Source organism: Chlorocebus sabaeus, chromosome 7, assembly GCF_047675955.1.
Source record: "Chlorocebus sabaeus isolate Y175 chromosome 7, mChlSab1.0.hap1, whole genome shotgun sequence".
Taxonomy (NCBI): domain Eukaryota; kingdom Metazoa; phylum Chordata; class Mammalia; order Primates; family Cercopithecidae; genus Chlorocebus; species Chlorocebus sabaeus.
The window spans coordinates 71,758,504-71,775,400 of NC_132910.1; the positions used below are offsets into that span (position 1 = coordinate 71,758,504).

The 16,897-nt window shown below is 37.1% G+C and overlaps 1 protein-coding gene across 4 annotated transcripts in view; it reads right to left on the bottom strand.

The window, feature by feature from the left end:
- The window catches only part of PRDM5 (PR/SET domain 5), a 224,299-nt gene that overhangs the window by 12,928 nt on the left and 194,474 nt on the right, over nt 1-16,897 (bottom strand). For 3 of the 4 annotated variants that reach the window (XM_037991424.2, XM_007999676.3, XM_007999677.3), the window contains one exon: nt 6,133-6,237. In XM_037991424.2, the coding sequence (XP_037847352.1) occupies nt 6,133-6,237 (105 nt within the window). Of the gene's footprint in view, nt 1-6,132; nt 6,238-16,897 lie in introns of those variants that run through there. The other variant, XM_037991433.2, reaches the window with a different exon arrangement.

Here is a 16,897-nt window from a genome sequence, read left to right on the forward strand (position 1 = left end):
ACAGCTTGCTGAATGAGAGCCAGAGTACAGGATTAAATATCAGGAGAGAGTACCTGATGTCACAGTTGTAAAACTGACTACCCAGACATTAAAAGCTGTTTTCATGAACTTAAATGCAGTCAGTAAAAGACTCCAAATGATGCTCTGTATAAATCAGCCAAATGCAAGAACATTCATTTTACAAACAGGGGAGAGCAAAAATGAGTTCAAATAGTATAACACGGATGCTTTCTTTTCTTTCCACCTGTGATTCTTATCCAAACTTTCACCCTACTCCAACTTAGAAGTGTATTAGCAAAATATTTATTCTTACTCTAGACTGGAGGTAAACTGATTTTGTTTTAAAATAGAGTGAAATAAGATGTTTACCAGAAAGCACCTTGGGAAATTCTATACAAATATCTTCAGTTAACACATACTTATCACATACAATGTGCCTACCACTTCTTCTGGGAAGAAAATGACAAAGAACACACTGTCTAGCCTTTGTGGAGTCCACATTATAAGTAGAAACATTTGTAAAGTCACGAGCATAGTACAAAGACAGGAACAGAAGAGTGCAGTCCATGGCTTGGAGAGAAGAGGGCAGGCTTTAAGGAAAAAGTGGCAGAAGGCCTGATCTGGAAAGATGCATGGAGGTTTATCATGTCCTAAGGGGGTGGGGATCATATGACAGGGAGAGGGAAGAAGATAGGCACAGGTACTGTGAGTGCGAAGAACATGGCTCAGTTGGAGAAATGAAAAGAATTCACAAAAGCTAAAGATTAGATGTCACTAGAGAAATAAATTGAAAATAAACTAGAGTTGAAAGCTGGAAACAAATCCTGGAAATCATGGTAATCATAACAAAAAAGTGGAAGTATATTTTGTAAGAGGTGGGAATTCACTAAAGGATTATAAATAGAGACTGAAACTAAAGTATAATTCAGTTAGCAAGCAAAAGAGTATGAAACTGGATCCAGGGAGGCCAGTACTATTGTTCCACTCCAGGCCAGAAATGATTTCAACATGAACAAAAGCAGGAGTTATTAATTCACTTATTTATCCATTCAAAATATTGAATGCTTCCCACATGCCAGGCACTGTTCTAGGCTTGAGGATCCAACAATAAATAATAAAGACAAAACCTTGTTGTCATGGAGCTTATAATAAATGATAAATAAGTTTATTAAACAAACAAATTTTTGGTAGATATAAGTGCCATGATGACAAGTAATATAGAATGAGAGCTAAGGAAGTAATGGAGATAAGAGAGAAAGTAATCTGAGCAGAGATCTGAAAGAAGCACATGAGCAGGCCATGAAGAAACCTGGAGAAAGGTGTTCTAGGCAGAAGCAACAGCAGATGCAAAGGCCAAGAGGTAGATGCAGGGTAGGTTCGATGTGTCCAAAGAAGGGTAAAGAGGCCATGTGACCAGAGTGAGGTGGAGGGTGCTGATGAAGTCAAAGAGAGCAGAGTGGGAGAGTGAGGGCTGCAGGTCACGTGAGGTCTTTCAGACCATGATAAAACTTGTTTTCACTCTAAATGAGATACACAGTCATGGGAAGGTTTGAGCAAATGAATACTATATTCATTTTACAAATATATAATCTGACTCAGGTTCTACGAAGATTACTCTACATGGCAAGACTACTCTACATGGAGAGACTGTTGGGACAAAGACAGAAAGAGACAGCATGTAAAAAGATATTGCAATATTCCAGGAGACTGAGATAAAGCTATGGAGTTATGAGAATTATTCAGGCCCTGAAATTATTTTAATGTAGAACCAATTGGTTATGCTACTGGATTGGATGTGAGAGAGTGTGAGAGAATTAGAGAAATGAAGGTGACAATGAGAATTTAGAGATGGTGGTATGTTTGAAAAACAGATAGAAGCAAAGGCAGTTATTACAGGGTCTGAGTGAAAGTCGCATAGTAAACTGCTTAGAAAGACCTGGGTTTTGACCCTAGAATCTTTTTTTTTTTCTTTTTTGAGACAGAGTCTTGTTCCCTTGCCCAAGCTGAAGTGTATCGGCACGATCTTGGCTCACTGCAACCTTGAACTCTAGAATCTTGACTTGCTGTGAACTGTAGGCAAGTCACTCAACCTCAGTGAACCTCGATTGCTTCATATATATGCAAATAACACCTATATATTCCTGAGTTTTAGTGGAGATCAGAGAGAATATATGCAAACCGTGGATCTCTGTGCCTTTCCCGTAACAGGACCTTAACTAGAATAGTGGCTATCATTCATGGCTTAGGGAAAAAGAGGTGTCCAACATGAGGCTCAGATATGTGATTTGGGTTATTTGGGGATGGTACAGTACTCAGAGATATGGGAAATGGAAAGGATCATGTTGACAGATTAAGAAAGCTGGGAGATCATGATTTCAGTTTGAAATACAAGAGAGATGTCCTATAGGCAGTTGAAAATATCTGCCTAGGGTTCAAAAGAGAGACTTGGGCAGGAGAAAGAAAGATTTCAAAGTTATCGCTATAGGCATGCTGGGCTATTTGCACAGCCTGGAATGACTGTGCCTAAGAGGTTAAAGTAGTATGAATGAGTGACGTGTCATTTGAGCAAAATTGTAAAAAACTGATTTCATATATATATATAAAATATATATATATATATCTCCATTTTATCATGGTTACTCAATTTGCCAACAAACTGGGTAACCATGATGAAATGAACAAATTTCTAGAAACACACAGCAATTACCAAAACTGACTCATGAAAAAATAGAAAAATTAAAAAGACCAATAAAGAGGTTGAATCAAATAAAAAACATACCAACAAGGAAAAGTCCAGGATCAGGTGGCTTCACTGATAAATTCTACCAAACATTTAAAGAAGAATTAACACCAATTCTGTAAGTCTTTCAAAAAGACAGAAGAGGAGGAAACATTCCCTAACTCATTGTGTAAGGCTAGCATTACCTTAATACCAAAGTCAGACAAAGATGTTATGAAAAAAGAAAACTGCAGACCAAAATCTCTTATAAATCTAGATGCAAAAATCCTAAAATGAACAAACAAGCAAAATACTAATTGAATCTCAGAGCGTATTAAAAGGGTTCTAAACCATGACCAATGGGGATTTATCTCAGGACTCCAACAGTGGTTCAAATAAGAAAATCAAAGTAATAAATTATACTAACAGAACAAAGGGGAAAAAACATAGTCATCTCAATTGATGTAGAAAAGGCATCCGACAAACTCCAACATCCTCTCTCGGTTAAAAAAAAAAAAAAACCTCAGGAAGCTAGGAGAAAAGGGAAATTTCTCAACAAAATAAAGGGCATTTATGAAAAACCCACCATATTCAATAGTGAAAGACTGAAAAAGAATGCAAAGAATAGACCCTTTCCTTATGCCACATATAAGAGCTAAAACTATAAGACTCTTAGAGAAAAACAAACAAACAAACAACAAAAAAAACCAGAAGGAAAAATCCAACAACCTTGGATTTGGCAATGAATTCTTAGATATAACACCAAAAGCATGATCAAATAGAGAAAAAAATGCATAACGGGCACTTCATCAACATTAAAAGGCCTTATGCATCTCAGGATATTTTCAACAAAGTGAAAAGAAAACCTACAGAATGAAAAAAATATTTGCATATCATATATCTGATAAGAGCCTAATATCCAAACTTTAAAACCTCTTAAAACGCAACAACAAAAAGACAATACTATTTTAAAATGGGCAAAGGACTTGAAGAAACATTTCTCCAGAGAAGATATAGAAATGGTCAGGAAGTATATGGAAAGATGCTCACCACCATTAGTTCTTTGGGGAATGTAAATCAAAACCATGGTCAGATATGTCACACCCACCAATATGGGTAATTAAATAAAAAATAAGTATTGGCAAGAATGGGGAGAAATTGGAATCCTTGTGCATTGCTGATGGAAATATAAAATGGTGTTTCTCTTGAGGAAAACAATATGTCAGTTCCCAAAAAAGTTAAACAGAATTACCAAATACCTCAGCAATTCAATCCTAGGTATATACCCCAAATAATTGAAAACAGGTACTCAAATACTTGTACGCCCATGTTCACTACAGCACTATTCACAATAGTCATAAGGTAGAAAGAAGTGTCCATCAACAGATAAACAAATTGTGATATAAAAATATAATGGAACATCATCCAGCCATAAAAAGTAATGACCTACTGATACATGAGACAATGTGGATAAACCTTGAGAACATTATGCTCAATGAAAGAAGCCAGTCACAAAAGATCACATATTGTATATTTCATTTATATGAAATATCTAGAATAGGTAAGTCTACAGAAGCGAAAGCAGATTGGTAGCTGCTAAGGGATGAGGGAAGTGAGGTGTAAATATTTATTGGGTATGGAGTTTTATTTTGTGGTGATGAAAATATTTTGGGGTTAGAGAGGTGGTGCTTATACAACACAGTCAATATACTAAATGTCACTGAACTGTTCACATTAGAATGGTTAATTTTATATCATGTGAATTTCACCTCAATTAAAAAAATGCATCACCTTGGTAGGGTGACAGTGTGGAGAACACACACACTGGAGACTGGATGTAGATGAAACAGCGAAGGTCTGAGCTATGTGTTACAAGTAGAAATGAAAACTAAGAGAAATTAATGAATCTGAGAGCTCTTTAAGAGGGAGAGAGACTGGAGTGGGGTGAGAAAGGGTGACTTCTATTCCCAGTGAGTAAGTTAAGAGGACAAAATTTTGCAGCAAAGGCAGACAATTCCCTACTGAGCAGTCTGCATTTCAGAAATGTTTAGGAGGCACTTAGAAATATGGATCTCTACTCAACAGATCAGTATGGGCTGCAAATGAAGATTTCAGAGTTTTAAACACATCATAGAAATAAATGGGACCGAAGCAAATAGAAAAAAGTCAACTTGTAACATCATAGTTTTAAAAAACATAACATGACGTTTCAATTCACCTAAGGGAATATTCAACAAAAGCATTCAGCATAGATTAAAAGATGGGTTGAATGTGATGGTAGAAAGATGCAGTTAGTATTTAATTTCTCGGCTGTATCAGTTATTTGTGCAGCAGTACAATTAAACCACCTAAATAGGGTTTGCCTTTATGAAAATGCTTCCAATAAAAGCAGCAATGACTTAAACTAATTGAAATCACTGAACTAGGGCTGTAGCTCTGTTCAGTAGAGCTTTATATGTGTGCGTTTTTTTCTCTACAACTGTTTCTTTCCTCAAAAGAAGTGCACTGTTAATAAAAGTATTTTTATGAGTATGCCCACTGGGAGTACATTGTTGCCTTAACCTTACCACTGAAGTTTCATGAAAGGACAAGGAAAATATCTTGTGTTTGTGAGTTTCCTTTCATATGGACTGCTTACCCTATGCTGTACCCATTGGGACATGATGATGGATCTAAGTTCTGGAATTTCCCTTAACATTTAAGCAGAATTCTGCACTGTGCCATATCACACTGTACAGTTTTAATGTTTTTTCTTACATTGATTCCCTAACATGTGTCGATTATTTGTCAACTGCCAATCCCACACAAAAGAACAGTGTTTTTTTTCCCCTAAATTGATCAATATTCAGATTAATTTTACTGTCAACAGTAGTATTTTTTTCCTTTCAGAAATAATGTATGCTATGTCAAATAATTCAATTTTAATTCAAATGTCATAAGCAGAAAACTTAGACAACACTTAGTAACAGCATTATTTAACACAAAGGAGTTTATATGCATTTTGGAATTTTGTACATGTTTGGCTTTACCCAAGTAAATAATATGTATGACCAGTCGAATCTCCGGTTTAACTGTCATTAATCAGTAAAGATTTGACCAGATACATGAAAGCTGCCTCAAATCATCATGCATTTACACCTTGGAAGAACAACACAATGGTATTAAAACAGGGTACAATCATGTCTAAAAGAAAATCAGAATTTATTTGCTGCCAACAAACCGGATGAATAGAATGATTACAATGCAGTTACATGTATTATGCAAGAAAAAGCTATAAATAGCACAAGACATTAACAGACATAGGTACATACCAGCAATGCAACACACACACCCACACCCACACACACATACACACACACACTCCTACTTCCTGTTATTGGAAGACACTATGGGGGAAAAAAATCCAAACTCACATCACACTGAAAAGGCTTTTCTCCAGTGTGCGTCCTCTTGTGCTCATCCAGGCCTCGCTTCTGGCTGAAGGCCTTGCTGCACTCTGAGCACTTGTACGGCTTCTCCTGCAGTCAACAAAAAGAGACCACCAAAATTGCCAGTGAATGAATGAATGCAGAGCCCTCCATATTCAGGTGACTGTTACAGGATCTAGGGGATACTGCAGCAAATTCACAGGTATGCTGATATGGTTTGGCTGTGTCCCCACCCAAATTTCATCTTGAATTGTAGTTCCCATAATCCCCATATGTCATGGGAAAGACCTGATGGGAAGTAATTGAATCATGGGGGTGGTTACCCCCATGCTGTTCTCACGATAGGGAGTGAATTCTCACAAGATCTGATGGTTTTATAAGGGGCTTTTCCCACTTTGCTCCATGCTTCTCTCTCCTGCTGCCAGGTGAAGAGGGATGAGTGAGCTTCCACCATGACTGTAAGTTTCCTGAGCCCTCCCCAGCCATGCAGAACTGTAGTATCAATTAAACCTCTTTCCTGTATAAATTACCCAGTCTCAGGTATTTCTTCATAGTGGTGTGAGAACAAACTAATACAGGTACTATGAGCAATTTTACATTTTCAGGGGAAACAGGAATAACCCACATCTGTTGGACACTGAAAATGACTAGCTCAAGGCAGTTCAGTTTCAACACTGGACTGTGCTACATTTCTTCCAATGATGTCCTGTCTTTGCAATGGTGGACACTGGGTGGTTGCTGTGATGTAACTGCTTACACTTCTAGGTTGTTTCTTTTGATCTACGGGTACCATAAAAATCTACGGAGATACTCAGGGCACCATGAATGAAGAAAGTTTGAGAACCCTTGATTTAGAGGGTACAAATTGTTTACTGTCTAAGAGGAATTCCTAGAAATAAAAACTTTAGAACTAAATTTTCTACAGATTTTGGGAGATAAGTTTAAAAATAAATCAATTGTGATTTATGTGTTTTCTTTTTGTTGTTGAGACGGGAGTCTCCCTGTCACCCAGGTTGGAGTGCAGTGGCATGATCTTGGCTCACTGCAACCTCTGCCTCCCTGGTTCAAGCGATTCTCTTGCCTCAGCCTCATGAGTAGCTGGGACTACTCATGAGTAGCTGAGTAGCTGGGACTACTCATAAGTAGCTGCTGCCATATTCAGCTATTTTTGTTATTGTTGTTGTATTTTTAGTAGAGATGGGGTTTCACCATGTTGACCAGGCTGGTCTCAACTCCTGCCTCAAATGATCCACCTGCTTTGGCCTCCCAAAGTGCTGGGATTACAGGTTTGAGCTACCGCGCCTGGCTGATTTATGTATTTTCATTTCTATTACCTCATATTTTTCCAGGAGGATGTTCTTTTATAAAATCTAAATTACATTTCTTAAATGAGGCATTTTTATTATAAAAACAATAAAGAAAACTTAAGGCAAAGAAGTATCTCAAAATGAAGAGAAAAAATAATTTATAATTCCTTAGCCATCTTTGATACCAGGAACTTAGTCATATCACCATCTTTTTAGCCTGGATTAATTGTGAAATAAATTAATTAATATTATTCCATTCCAACAGCTTGCAAGTTACTACTTAGTGCATCATTAAAAAGTTTCGTTCAGATATAGGTAAACTTGCAGTGAGATTTTTTTAATCAAATATATCTTCAAAAATATTGCTATAAATGTTCTTGGGCTGGGCATGGTGGCTCATGCCCATAATTCTAGCACTATGGGAGGCCGAGGCAGATTAATTATCTGAGGTCAGCAGTTTGAGACCAGCCTGGCCAACATGGTGAAATCCTGTCTCTACTAAAAATACAAAAATTAGCTGGGCGTTGTGGCAGGCACCAGTAATCCCAAGTACCTGGGAGGCTGAGGCAGGAGAATCACTTGAAACCAGGAGGTGGAGGTTGCAGTGAGCTGAGATTGCTCCATTGCACTCCAGCCTGGGTGACAAGAGCACAACTCCCTCTCAAAAAGAAAACAAAAACATTTTTGAATTGAGGTAGTGTATGCATGTTTCTTGTTAACAAGTTGTATTTATATTTTCTCCCTAGTGTCAAAAATCTATAACTTTTTTTGCAGACCCATAAAAAACAGTATGTAAATCACCAGACAGACATACATGTGCCCACCAACTAGCCTAAGAAATCCAACCTTCTCAATACAGGTGCCACTCTCAATTGCCTCCTCCCCCACCACCTGCAGCACTGTCCCATCTCCTCAGGGATGACAGCTCCCTCAGATATGTTAAGTACCATTCCCTTGCCTTCTTCTATATTGTTACTACCTATGTATGGACGGAACCTTAAGATAGAGTATTATTCTGCCATTTTAAAGTATGTAAATACTATCATATTGTATCCACTTTTTGTGCGTGTTCTGTTGAGATGTACTTTATCATTGTTCAACATTATCCTCACAGGTTTCTAGGCCTCACTTTCATTTTTGTGAACACATGTAGCTCATATTTACTAATTCTCAATGTTGTGCCATATTACAAATTAAATACACGTATACCACAATTTATTTATATACATTCTCCAATGATGGATAGCTATGTTATTCCCAGTTGTATACTCTTATAAATAATGTTGCCCTGAAAAATCTTGTACACTTGAATATAGGTGAAAGCAACTCTCTAAGGGATGTGTACCTAGAAGTGGGACTGACTCTTCAACTTTTCTACGAATGAATAAATAGCTCTGCAAAGTTAATAAACCATTTTATACTCCAATATTCAGTGTATCCTTGTGATTTTCTCACTTTGTTTTAGATGTTTTGAGACTTTTATTAGGTATGTAAGTATACATAAATTTTAAAGTATTATATTATTGGAAATTAGAATCTTTTATCATTTTGATGTGACCTTCTCTATCTGTAATAATTCTTCATTACCTTGAAATTAATGTGACTGCAATATAGTTATAAAAGCTTTTTAAAATTAGTACTTGCCTGCTATACCCATCTTTTTGCTTTCAAACAGCCTATATCCTTATGTATGGGGAGTAACTTTTATAAACAACATATGACTAGATTTTTTTCACCCAAATTTTTTTGTGATCCAAAGATTATTTCTATCTAAGATGGCAAGTTTTGCCTCTTTACAAATTTGTGATTACTGATATATTTGAATATATTTCCAATATTTATTTTGTGTACTACTATTATCCTATTTGTTTTACAAGTTTTTCCCATATATTTTATTACATGTTTTAGATTGATCCTTTCCCTGGTACTACTTTAAAAGTTATTATCTCTATTTCTATCCTTTTAATGGTTATCCTTAAAATATTTTACTTTGTATGTTTAAAACTAAAGTTTATCCATACGTTTTCTCTCCTACTGAATAATACAGGTACCGTAGAATGATCCTCTTACAAGTTAGTATGTAGCAGTATTTTATTTATATCTTGGTTTTTAATGCTTGTCTTAGTCACTTTGAGCTGCCATAACAAAATACCATAGACTGGGTCGCTATAAACAACAGGCGTTTATTTCTCACCATTCTGGAGGCTGGAGGTCTAAGGTCAGGGTGTCACTGTAGTCAGGTTCATGTGAGGGCCCTCTTCCGGGTTGCAAATTCCCTGTCCTCACATGGTGGAAGGAAAGTACTCTGGTCTCTTCAGCTCCTTATAAGGGCACTAATCCCATTCATGACAGCTATACCCTCATGACCCCATCAGCTCCCAAAGGTCCCACTCTCTAATACCATCATACTGATGGTTAGGATTTCACAAATGAATTTGGGGAGAATGCAAATATTCAGTCCATTGCAGTGCCTAATATGAAATCATTATTACTTTATACAATCAATGTGATTTAGCTTTATACATGTTTAACAATTTCTTTACTTTTCAGGCTTTTTTATTTATCTGATTTTCCAAGGATCTGTTGATGGCAAATTGGTTTTGACTGAAAATGACTACTTTTCTCATTTGTTGTTGAATGAAAGTCTAAAAATCCAATGATATATATCATAGGCTCATTTTACTCTTTATATTTCTTAATATCGCTTTACCATTTCCATCTCTTTGTGTTGTACTCTAATTTCTTAAAGTCAATTGATTTTAAAAATCAGTTGATCAATTCTCTTTTCAGCTTGCTGTTTAATGGGATCCTAGGGCTTTTAATTTCTGTTGTCATATTTTTAACTTTTAGAAGTTTTATTTGCTTATTTCCCAACTCCATTTAATTTTTGATACAATCTCATTTTTCTCATAAGCAACTCATGTTGTTTATGCCTATTTGAAAATATTCTAGACATTTATATCATTTACTTTATCTGATAAAGTATTATCTTAAGATGTTTGGAAGTCTAGTTCTGCTTTTTGTGGTTTCTCCTGTCTCCTGCTCGTGGCTTTTGTTTCCTTGGGTGTCTGGGATTTGAAATCATGAGCACGCGTTTGGTGGTCTTTATCTGTTAAAATCCTGTGACCCCTAGGTTGAGGGTAAGTCCCTCCAGACAGCATTTGTGTTTGCTTCTGCCAGGCTCTCTGGGATGCTATCAATCAAAGACTGTTTTAAGTTGATTTATTGCCTTAGGGTTTTCTGATGAGGCAGATATTGTAAGTCTGAACTCCACACTTGAGGGAGGGATTGCGGTTATAAACTCTAAGAAGAAAGCTTTCCCTAGCCAGCAATTACTCCAAAACAGTTAAATGTCTCAAGCACCAAACCCTTTATCAAAGGAAGATTATGTCTAGTTCCCAATTTTATTTTGAGCATAGCATTTCTAGAGTCCAAGAATAATAGTGGTATGGGATTCCATCTTGCCCTATAATCTGAACATACAGTTTGTCTCGTTTTCCCTGACACCATGAAAAACCAAGTCTTGAGATCACCAATACTGGCAAACACCCTGCAGGTGCTGCACCCTCAACTTGAACTTATCTCTCACTTTCAGCTCCATTTTTGCTCGTTGAATCCTGAGGGTTACCATTACTTTTTTACAAGTTCAGATGTTTGTTGTTTGCTTTGCTTTATCCAGCATTAATAAGTACTCCTTACATGGCCTTTTTTCCAGGATATGGAGTGTCTACCATGTTGCCAGAAATGAAAGTAACTATGTGTATAATTTAAAGATGTAAAAAAAATGTTTAATGAGTCTTCACAGTCATCAGGAAAAATGTTGAATTTTCTTTGCAGTCCAAAAAATATAATGTGCTTTCCCCTCTAGTCTGAATAAACATAATCTGTTTTCACATATCACAATACCTTTGGCAACTTCAAATATTTTTTCAAATATTTCACTGTTTTTCAAAAACTTGAAAAGGTAGTTTTAAGTATTTGGATCAGAATTTGTTTGAAGTTGCTGGGATTTCTTATTCAGGCTTTCACTATATCCAAATATTCTACTTAAACTTTTATTTAAAAAAATACAAAGACATTATTATGAAGTATATGAGAAGAAAAAGAAACTTAATCCCTATGCTTTATTTGTAAGACCAGAAGTCGTGAAGACATGAGGGGCACAGCACCCATGGTAGCTGTCAATGACAGGTGAGGGTTTTGCAGAGAACATCCTAAGACAGAACTAACTGCCAAAATGCCATCCTAAGAGCAAGAAGAGGTATCAGGGAAGAAAAGGAAATGAAAATCAAGGCCTGAGCACCAGAGATTAAGAAAAACCCTTTCACTTCTTCCCAAATTTCCTCTTAGGAGACACTCTCTAGGTGAGTATCCTAGACATTGCTCATACAGATGCTTAAGAGACTGGTTCCCTGCTAGTATACTGAGATTCTGGTGAGGGAGGAGGGCTTTGTAGTTATCACAAGAGGTTTAAAAACGCAAACATGTATTAATCATTGGCTTAGCTGAATAAATAATGTCTTACACACTTACACACACACACGTTATCCATTCACATACTGATACTTTTCACATGTTTATATATGCTATAGCTGATTAATTTAATATACTTCATTTACAAATGTCATTGAAATTATATTACCTTTCCTTATTTTCTCCTTCACAATATACTACAAGTACAACCACCATGTAATTATACATGCATGTTGGCAGAAAAGTAAAGGACAAAATGGATTAAAAAAAAAAAAAAGTAAAGGATAAAATTGGAAGGTTCTTCCAATTAAAGAGGTTTGAAGAGGAATCCATTTGATTAAGTAGTTTTCAATCTGCCTGGACTCCCTTTTCTCTACCTAGAACCATTTAAAGTCAGGGAGTCCTTGGGGTTTTGCCCTAAGAGAAGCTCATGAAGGTCCCACGATCATATTTCCATGTCAGTCTGGCAAGAAACGCTCTCTGTCATAACTAAGTATATTAACAGGCAGCTGTGTTTGCCCTTTAAATGCCTCTCCTCTTCATCTCAGATCCTACATAGAGCCTGCACTATTCCTGAAGATATCACAAGAAGATATATAATTCATGGCAGATACTAGTCAGAATGTCTACAGTGCTCCTTGAAGGAACTTCTAACGCCTACTATGGAAAAGGATTCCAATGTATAGTGAATGTCTTCAAAGCAAGTGTTAGAGAATTTCTGCTCCAGTAAATGGCTCTTATATTAGAGGCAGAGCCAAGAGGTCATAGGTCACTCACCTCTAAAGTTAAGAGAACCAAATAAACCAAAATAGAAGAAAATAAATGCATTTTCTTTCTGAGAGCAAACCCTCACATACCCCTCCCCTTACTAATTTCTTTTCATTACCCCTAATAAGCCATGCCAAAGAAACACGAATCTGAACATGATCAACACAGTTAGAAAGAACAAGCCCAGTGGTACAGGGGATAAACTTGGAGAGGCACTGCTTTCTGCTCCTGCTCCTTTCTCTGAAAACTGTGGAAAAAAAAAAAAATCTTCATTGCCTCTAGAGCCTTCCTGAGTAGAATATGTAGTATAAATTATACACTTTAACTCATTAACTGAATTTAAGTAGAGAAAGAATGATTAGGTTCTTGATTAATTCTGTTTCTGGATGATTACACAGTTTAACTGACAAATAGCTTGTCCTTTGTCATCATAACTTGGGAATCATTACTAAATGGAGGCAATGTATTTGTCAGTTAAACTGTAATCTATTAGAGGCAGAATTAATCAGGAGCCTCATCAGTCTAGCTTTAATCAAACAATACTTGGTGGAATTCATTCAAAAGGTAGGATTTACACAGCTCTATGCCCTGCACCTTGTAATCTAGCTAATAAAAAGTCGTATTTTGTGTAGTTAATACCCACCTATATAAAAGAACAGTATCTTCAAATGTTACATTTTTTTTCGATAAGATGAATTAATAAATCTCAACATCATCTGAGAGGGTTCTACAGAAACAAAGTTAAATTTTAGATAAACTTTGGAGGACTCTGAACATGAAGTCCTTAGAAATAGAAATTGATTAGAAGCTTTCTTTTAGTTGAGCTAAGAGTTCATGACCAAAAGGTTAGAGGTATGACCCCATCACACAGGCTACCAAAGATAAGGATGGGTCGACCACGGATCCCTGGATGGATCCATCCCAGGATGGATCAAGGGTGGTTGATCCACACACAGTAGGTACATAATCCAAAGATATCCTGTGGTTGCTCTCTATGGTTTACATTAGACCACAATCAAATAAAATGAAAAATAAAACCAATGAGCTCTTTCTCTTATAGTCAGAGGCCAAGGTAAAGGTGTCACAAAATCATAGACTGATGCTTAATATGTTCTCTTTCATGATATGTTCTCTTTCTCTAGCCTGACTGTACTGAAATTGAGAAAGGGAAACTTGTAAGCAATGAAAGAAAACAGGAAGACTAGTGAGCATGGTGAGGACTGTCAGAGCTTGTGGTCTTCTGAATATATATAATCATGGGTTTGCTTAGGAGAAGGTTCAACTTGCGAGTGAAATACTAGCTCCTCTGTGGTTGTATCTTCTGTGAATACACTATGGATACACCTTTTCTCTGTCTCGATCAAAGCTGTAATAAAGCCACAGTGTACACACTTAATTAAACAATGTCCATGTGACCAACCTGGATTTCAAATAAAATTTAGAGATGTTTACCAAAGAGGAATCAGATGTGGAAGACAGTCTTTGTCTCTCTCTCACACACACAAAAAGATATTTTAGGACTTAAAGGGCATGCATACGTTTTGTTCCAAAATAATTTTGTTTGGCTACTTTTTGTAGATTAGATTATTTTATAGCCATTAATGTTTACTCTATTAAAACTCACAAAATGACATATTTCACCAGATAATTATTTCCTATTTCTAAATTTAAAACAAAATCTAAAAAATTCATAAGGGACTCTCACTAAGGAGAGACCCTGAGAACACCACATCATTAATTTACACTTAGACCTTTCTGCAAAAGTGGAACATTTTAATGCCTTTAATTTTATATCATTGATTTTAGAGAAGTTTGCCTTACCAAAAATGTTTAAAACAAAGGTTCAGCTGAAAGCAAAATAGTGTTTCATTTAAAAAAAAAAACCATGAGGCACAAATTTGGTGTCAATTTCTTAAATATGAAATTTCTAGATAAACTAAATTTTATAAATTTCTAGTTTCCCATTTTCTCAGTTGCTATGGTAGTGGCTGGCTGATCTGTCAGACACATTACAAACTGTGGCATAGATGAAATTGACAACTTGTAAACAAAAAAGGCTTGTGTTATATTTTTAAAAGACGTGGGGCAGGTTCACTTAACCCTCAAACTTTCTCTTCTGCAAAATGTCTCACTAATTTCCACTGTGGGATATGGAGCCTCAACTGTGAGGCTGTCTGTGATCACAGTCAGTCACTTGTTGACTTTCTAGCCTGTACTGTGGCAAGAAACTATTTGCCGACCTTTCCTTAGACAAGGCACAGAGCACTTAAACTCTCCACTGTGGTCCAGAGCAAGGTTTCTGGATCTCAGCAAAAGGGCCAGATAATTCCTTGGTGTGAGGACTGTCCTGTGCACCCACTAGATGTCAGTAGTACACCCTTCCCCACTCCATCCTCCACCCAGTTGTGACAACCCAAAATATCTCCCTACATTGCCAAATGTCCCCTGGGGGGCAAACCACAGAAACACTATAGACAGTGCTTCTCAGACCATCTGTAATGAAAGATTGTTTTTCCCAGTCTGTTGCAGAGTGATACTTTTATAAAATATACTTAAAATGAATTACTAGAAAAATTATCATGTACTTCAATGTCACAGCAATGCCAAAATGCTACAAGAGTTCTAAACACTTCCTCATGATTTCTTTAGTTATCACAGACCAGAAATAAAGAGTTTTGGGCTGCCACTGGTCTGCGAGCCACACTTTTCAATAGCACTGGTCTAGAATGCAAGTATCTTTGATCTTAGGATGCCCATAATTCAATTTTATCATAATCTAGATGAACAAATTATACAATAGACCTTATATAAAGGTGCCTACCATCATACTTACACTCACACCTTGAATTAGATATAATTTTAATTTTACATATAAAAATTCAAGTTTTATGGCTAGGGTAGTGAGGAGGTTATAAATGGAAAAAGAATACTTGTTGAACTTGACTGCAGATACTTGGGGATTCATTATCCTATTCTCTGCTTCTGTAGATTTCACATTTTTCTTCTAAAAAGTTAAATTTTTTTTAAAAGCTGCTTTCATGCTATTCTAAACTTAAAAATGTCGCCATTATCCTTCTGCATCAGGAGTCTTGTCTTTCTCTATCTAGGGGAACTATTTTGATATCAGGAAGACGGATCGTGCAAACATTCAGCCACCTCAGAAGTCAGAAACTGTGTCTTGCACGCCTGCTTCGAGACAACCCAGTGCTCCAGGGACTGGCCTCGCTGTGAGCCACAAAAACGGACTGGTGAGCAGCAGATTCCCAAAACCCGCAGCCACAGAAACGGGCTGGTGAGCGGCAGATTCCCAAAACCCGCAGCCACAAAAACGGGCTGGTGAGCGGCAGATTCCCAAAACCCGCAGCCACAGAAACGGGCTGGTGAGCGGCAGATTCCCAAAACCCGCAGCCACAAAAATGGGCTGGTGAGCGGCAGATTCCCAAAACCTGGCCCGTCTCTCCCCAACCCCAGCATAGCCAGGCTGTTCACATGGGTCTGCAGTAAGAGCCTTCTTGTACTCTTGTATGACAGGGTGTGTGTATAACTGGGCCTACATCTGTACTTCATATGGCAATTCCCACAACAGATCCTCCAAGAATAAAAGAGAGCTACAGATAGGCACCTGCGGTGGCCCTGACCACTGATCAGACGTCAGACTGATGTGTGCTCCTCAATATGGCAGAGGCTGAGAAAGCCATGCTGTGATTTTTCAGAGTCCTCCACTTTCCTAGGAGTCAGGTAAGATTAGTAATCTTCCCTTAGTATGATGGGCTTTGAGACGAAAAGATGACTACCTGCTTCTATATATCAAATTCGCAACAGAATTGCGGGGGAAATTTAGAGGAGGGTTTGCAAGTGTGGTCCCATGGGTTTCTATTACACACAGCTGAGGGAACAGAGCTACAGCCCACAGTACGGCATGCCATATATCTAACAGTTTCTCTTAATGGGCCCCTTTCTGAAAGTGCATGTGCCACCAGCTGCATACAATCAAAATGCATTGCGCTTCCCTCTAACAAGCAGCCTTGCTTAGAAAACTTCTTTTACAGATGTTTATAGCTTTTGTGGCTTTTTATTCACCGTCTTATTTTTATAGCCAGTGTGATCTTTCAACATATGACAAAACATACCCATGGCCTAGTAAACAATGCACCTAAAAATTATAACTCTTAGGAAGCTAGGAGAATATTTAAAGCAGGTTT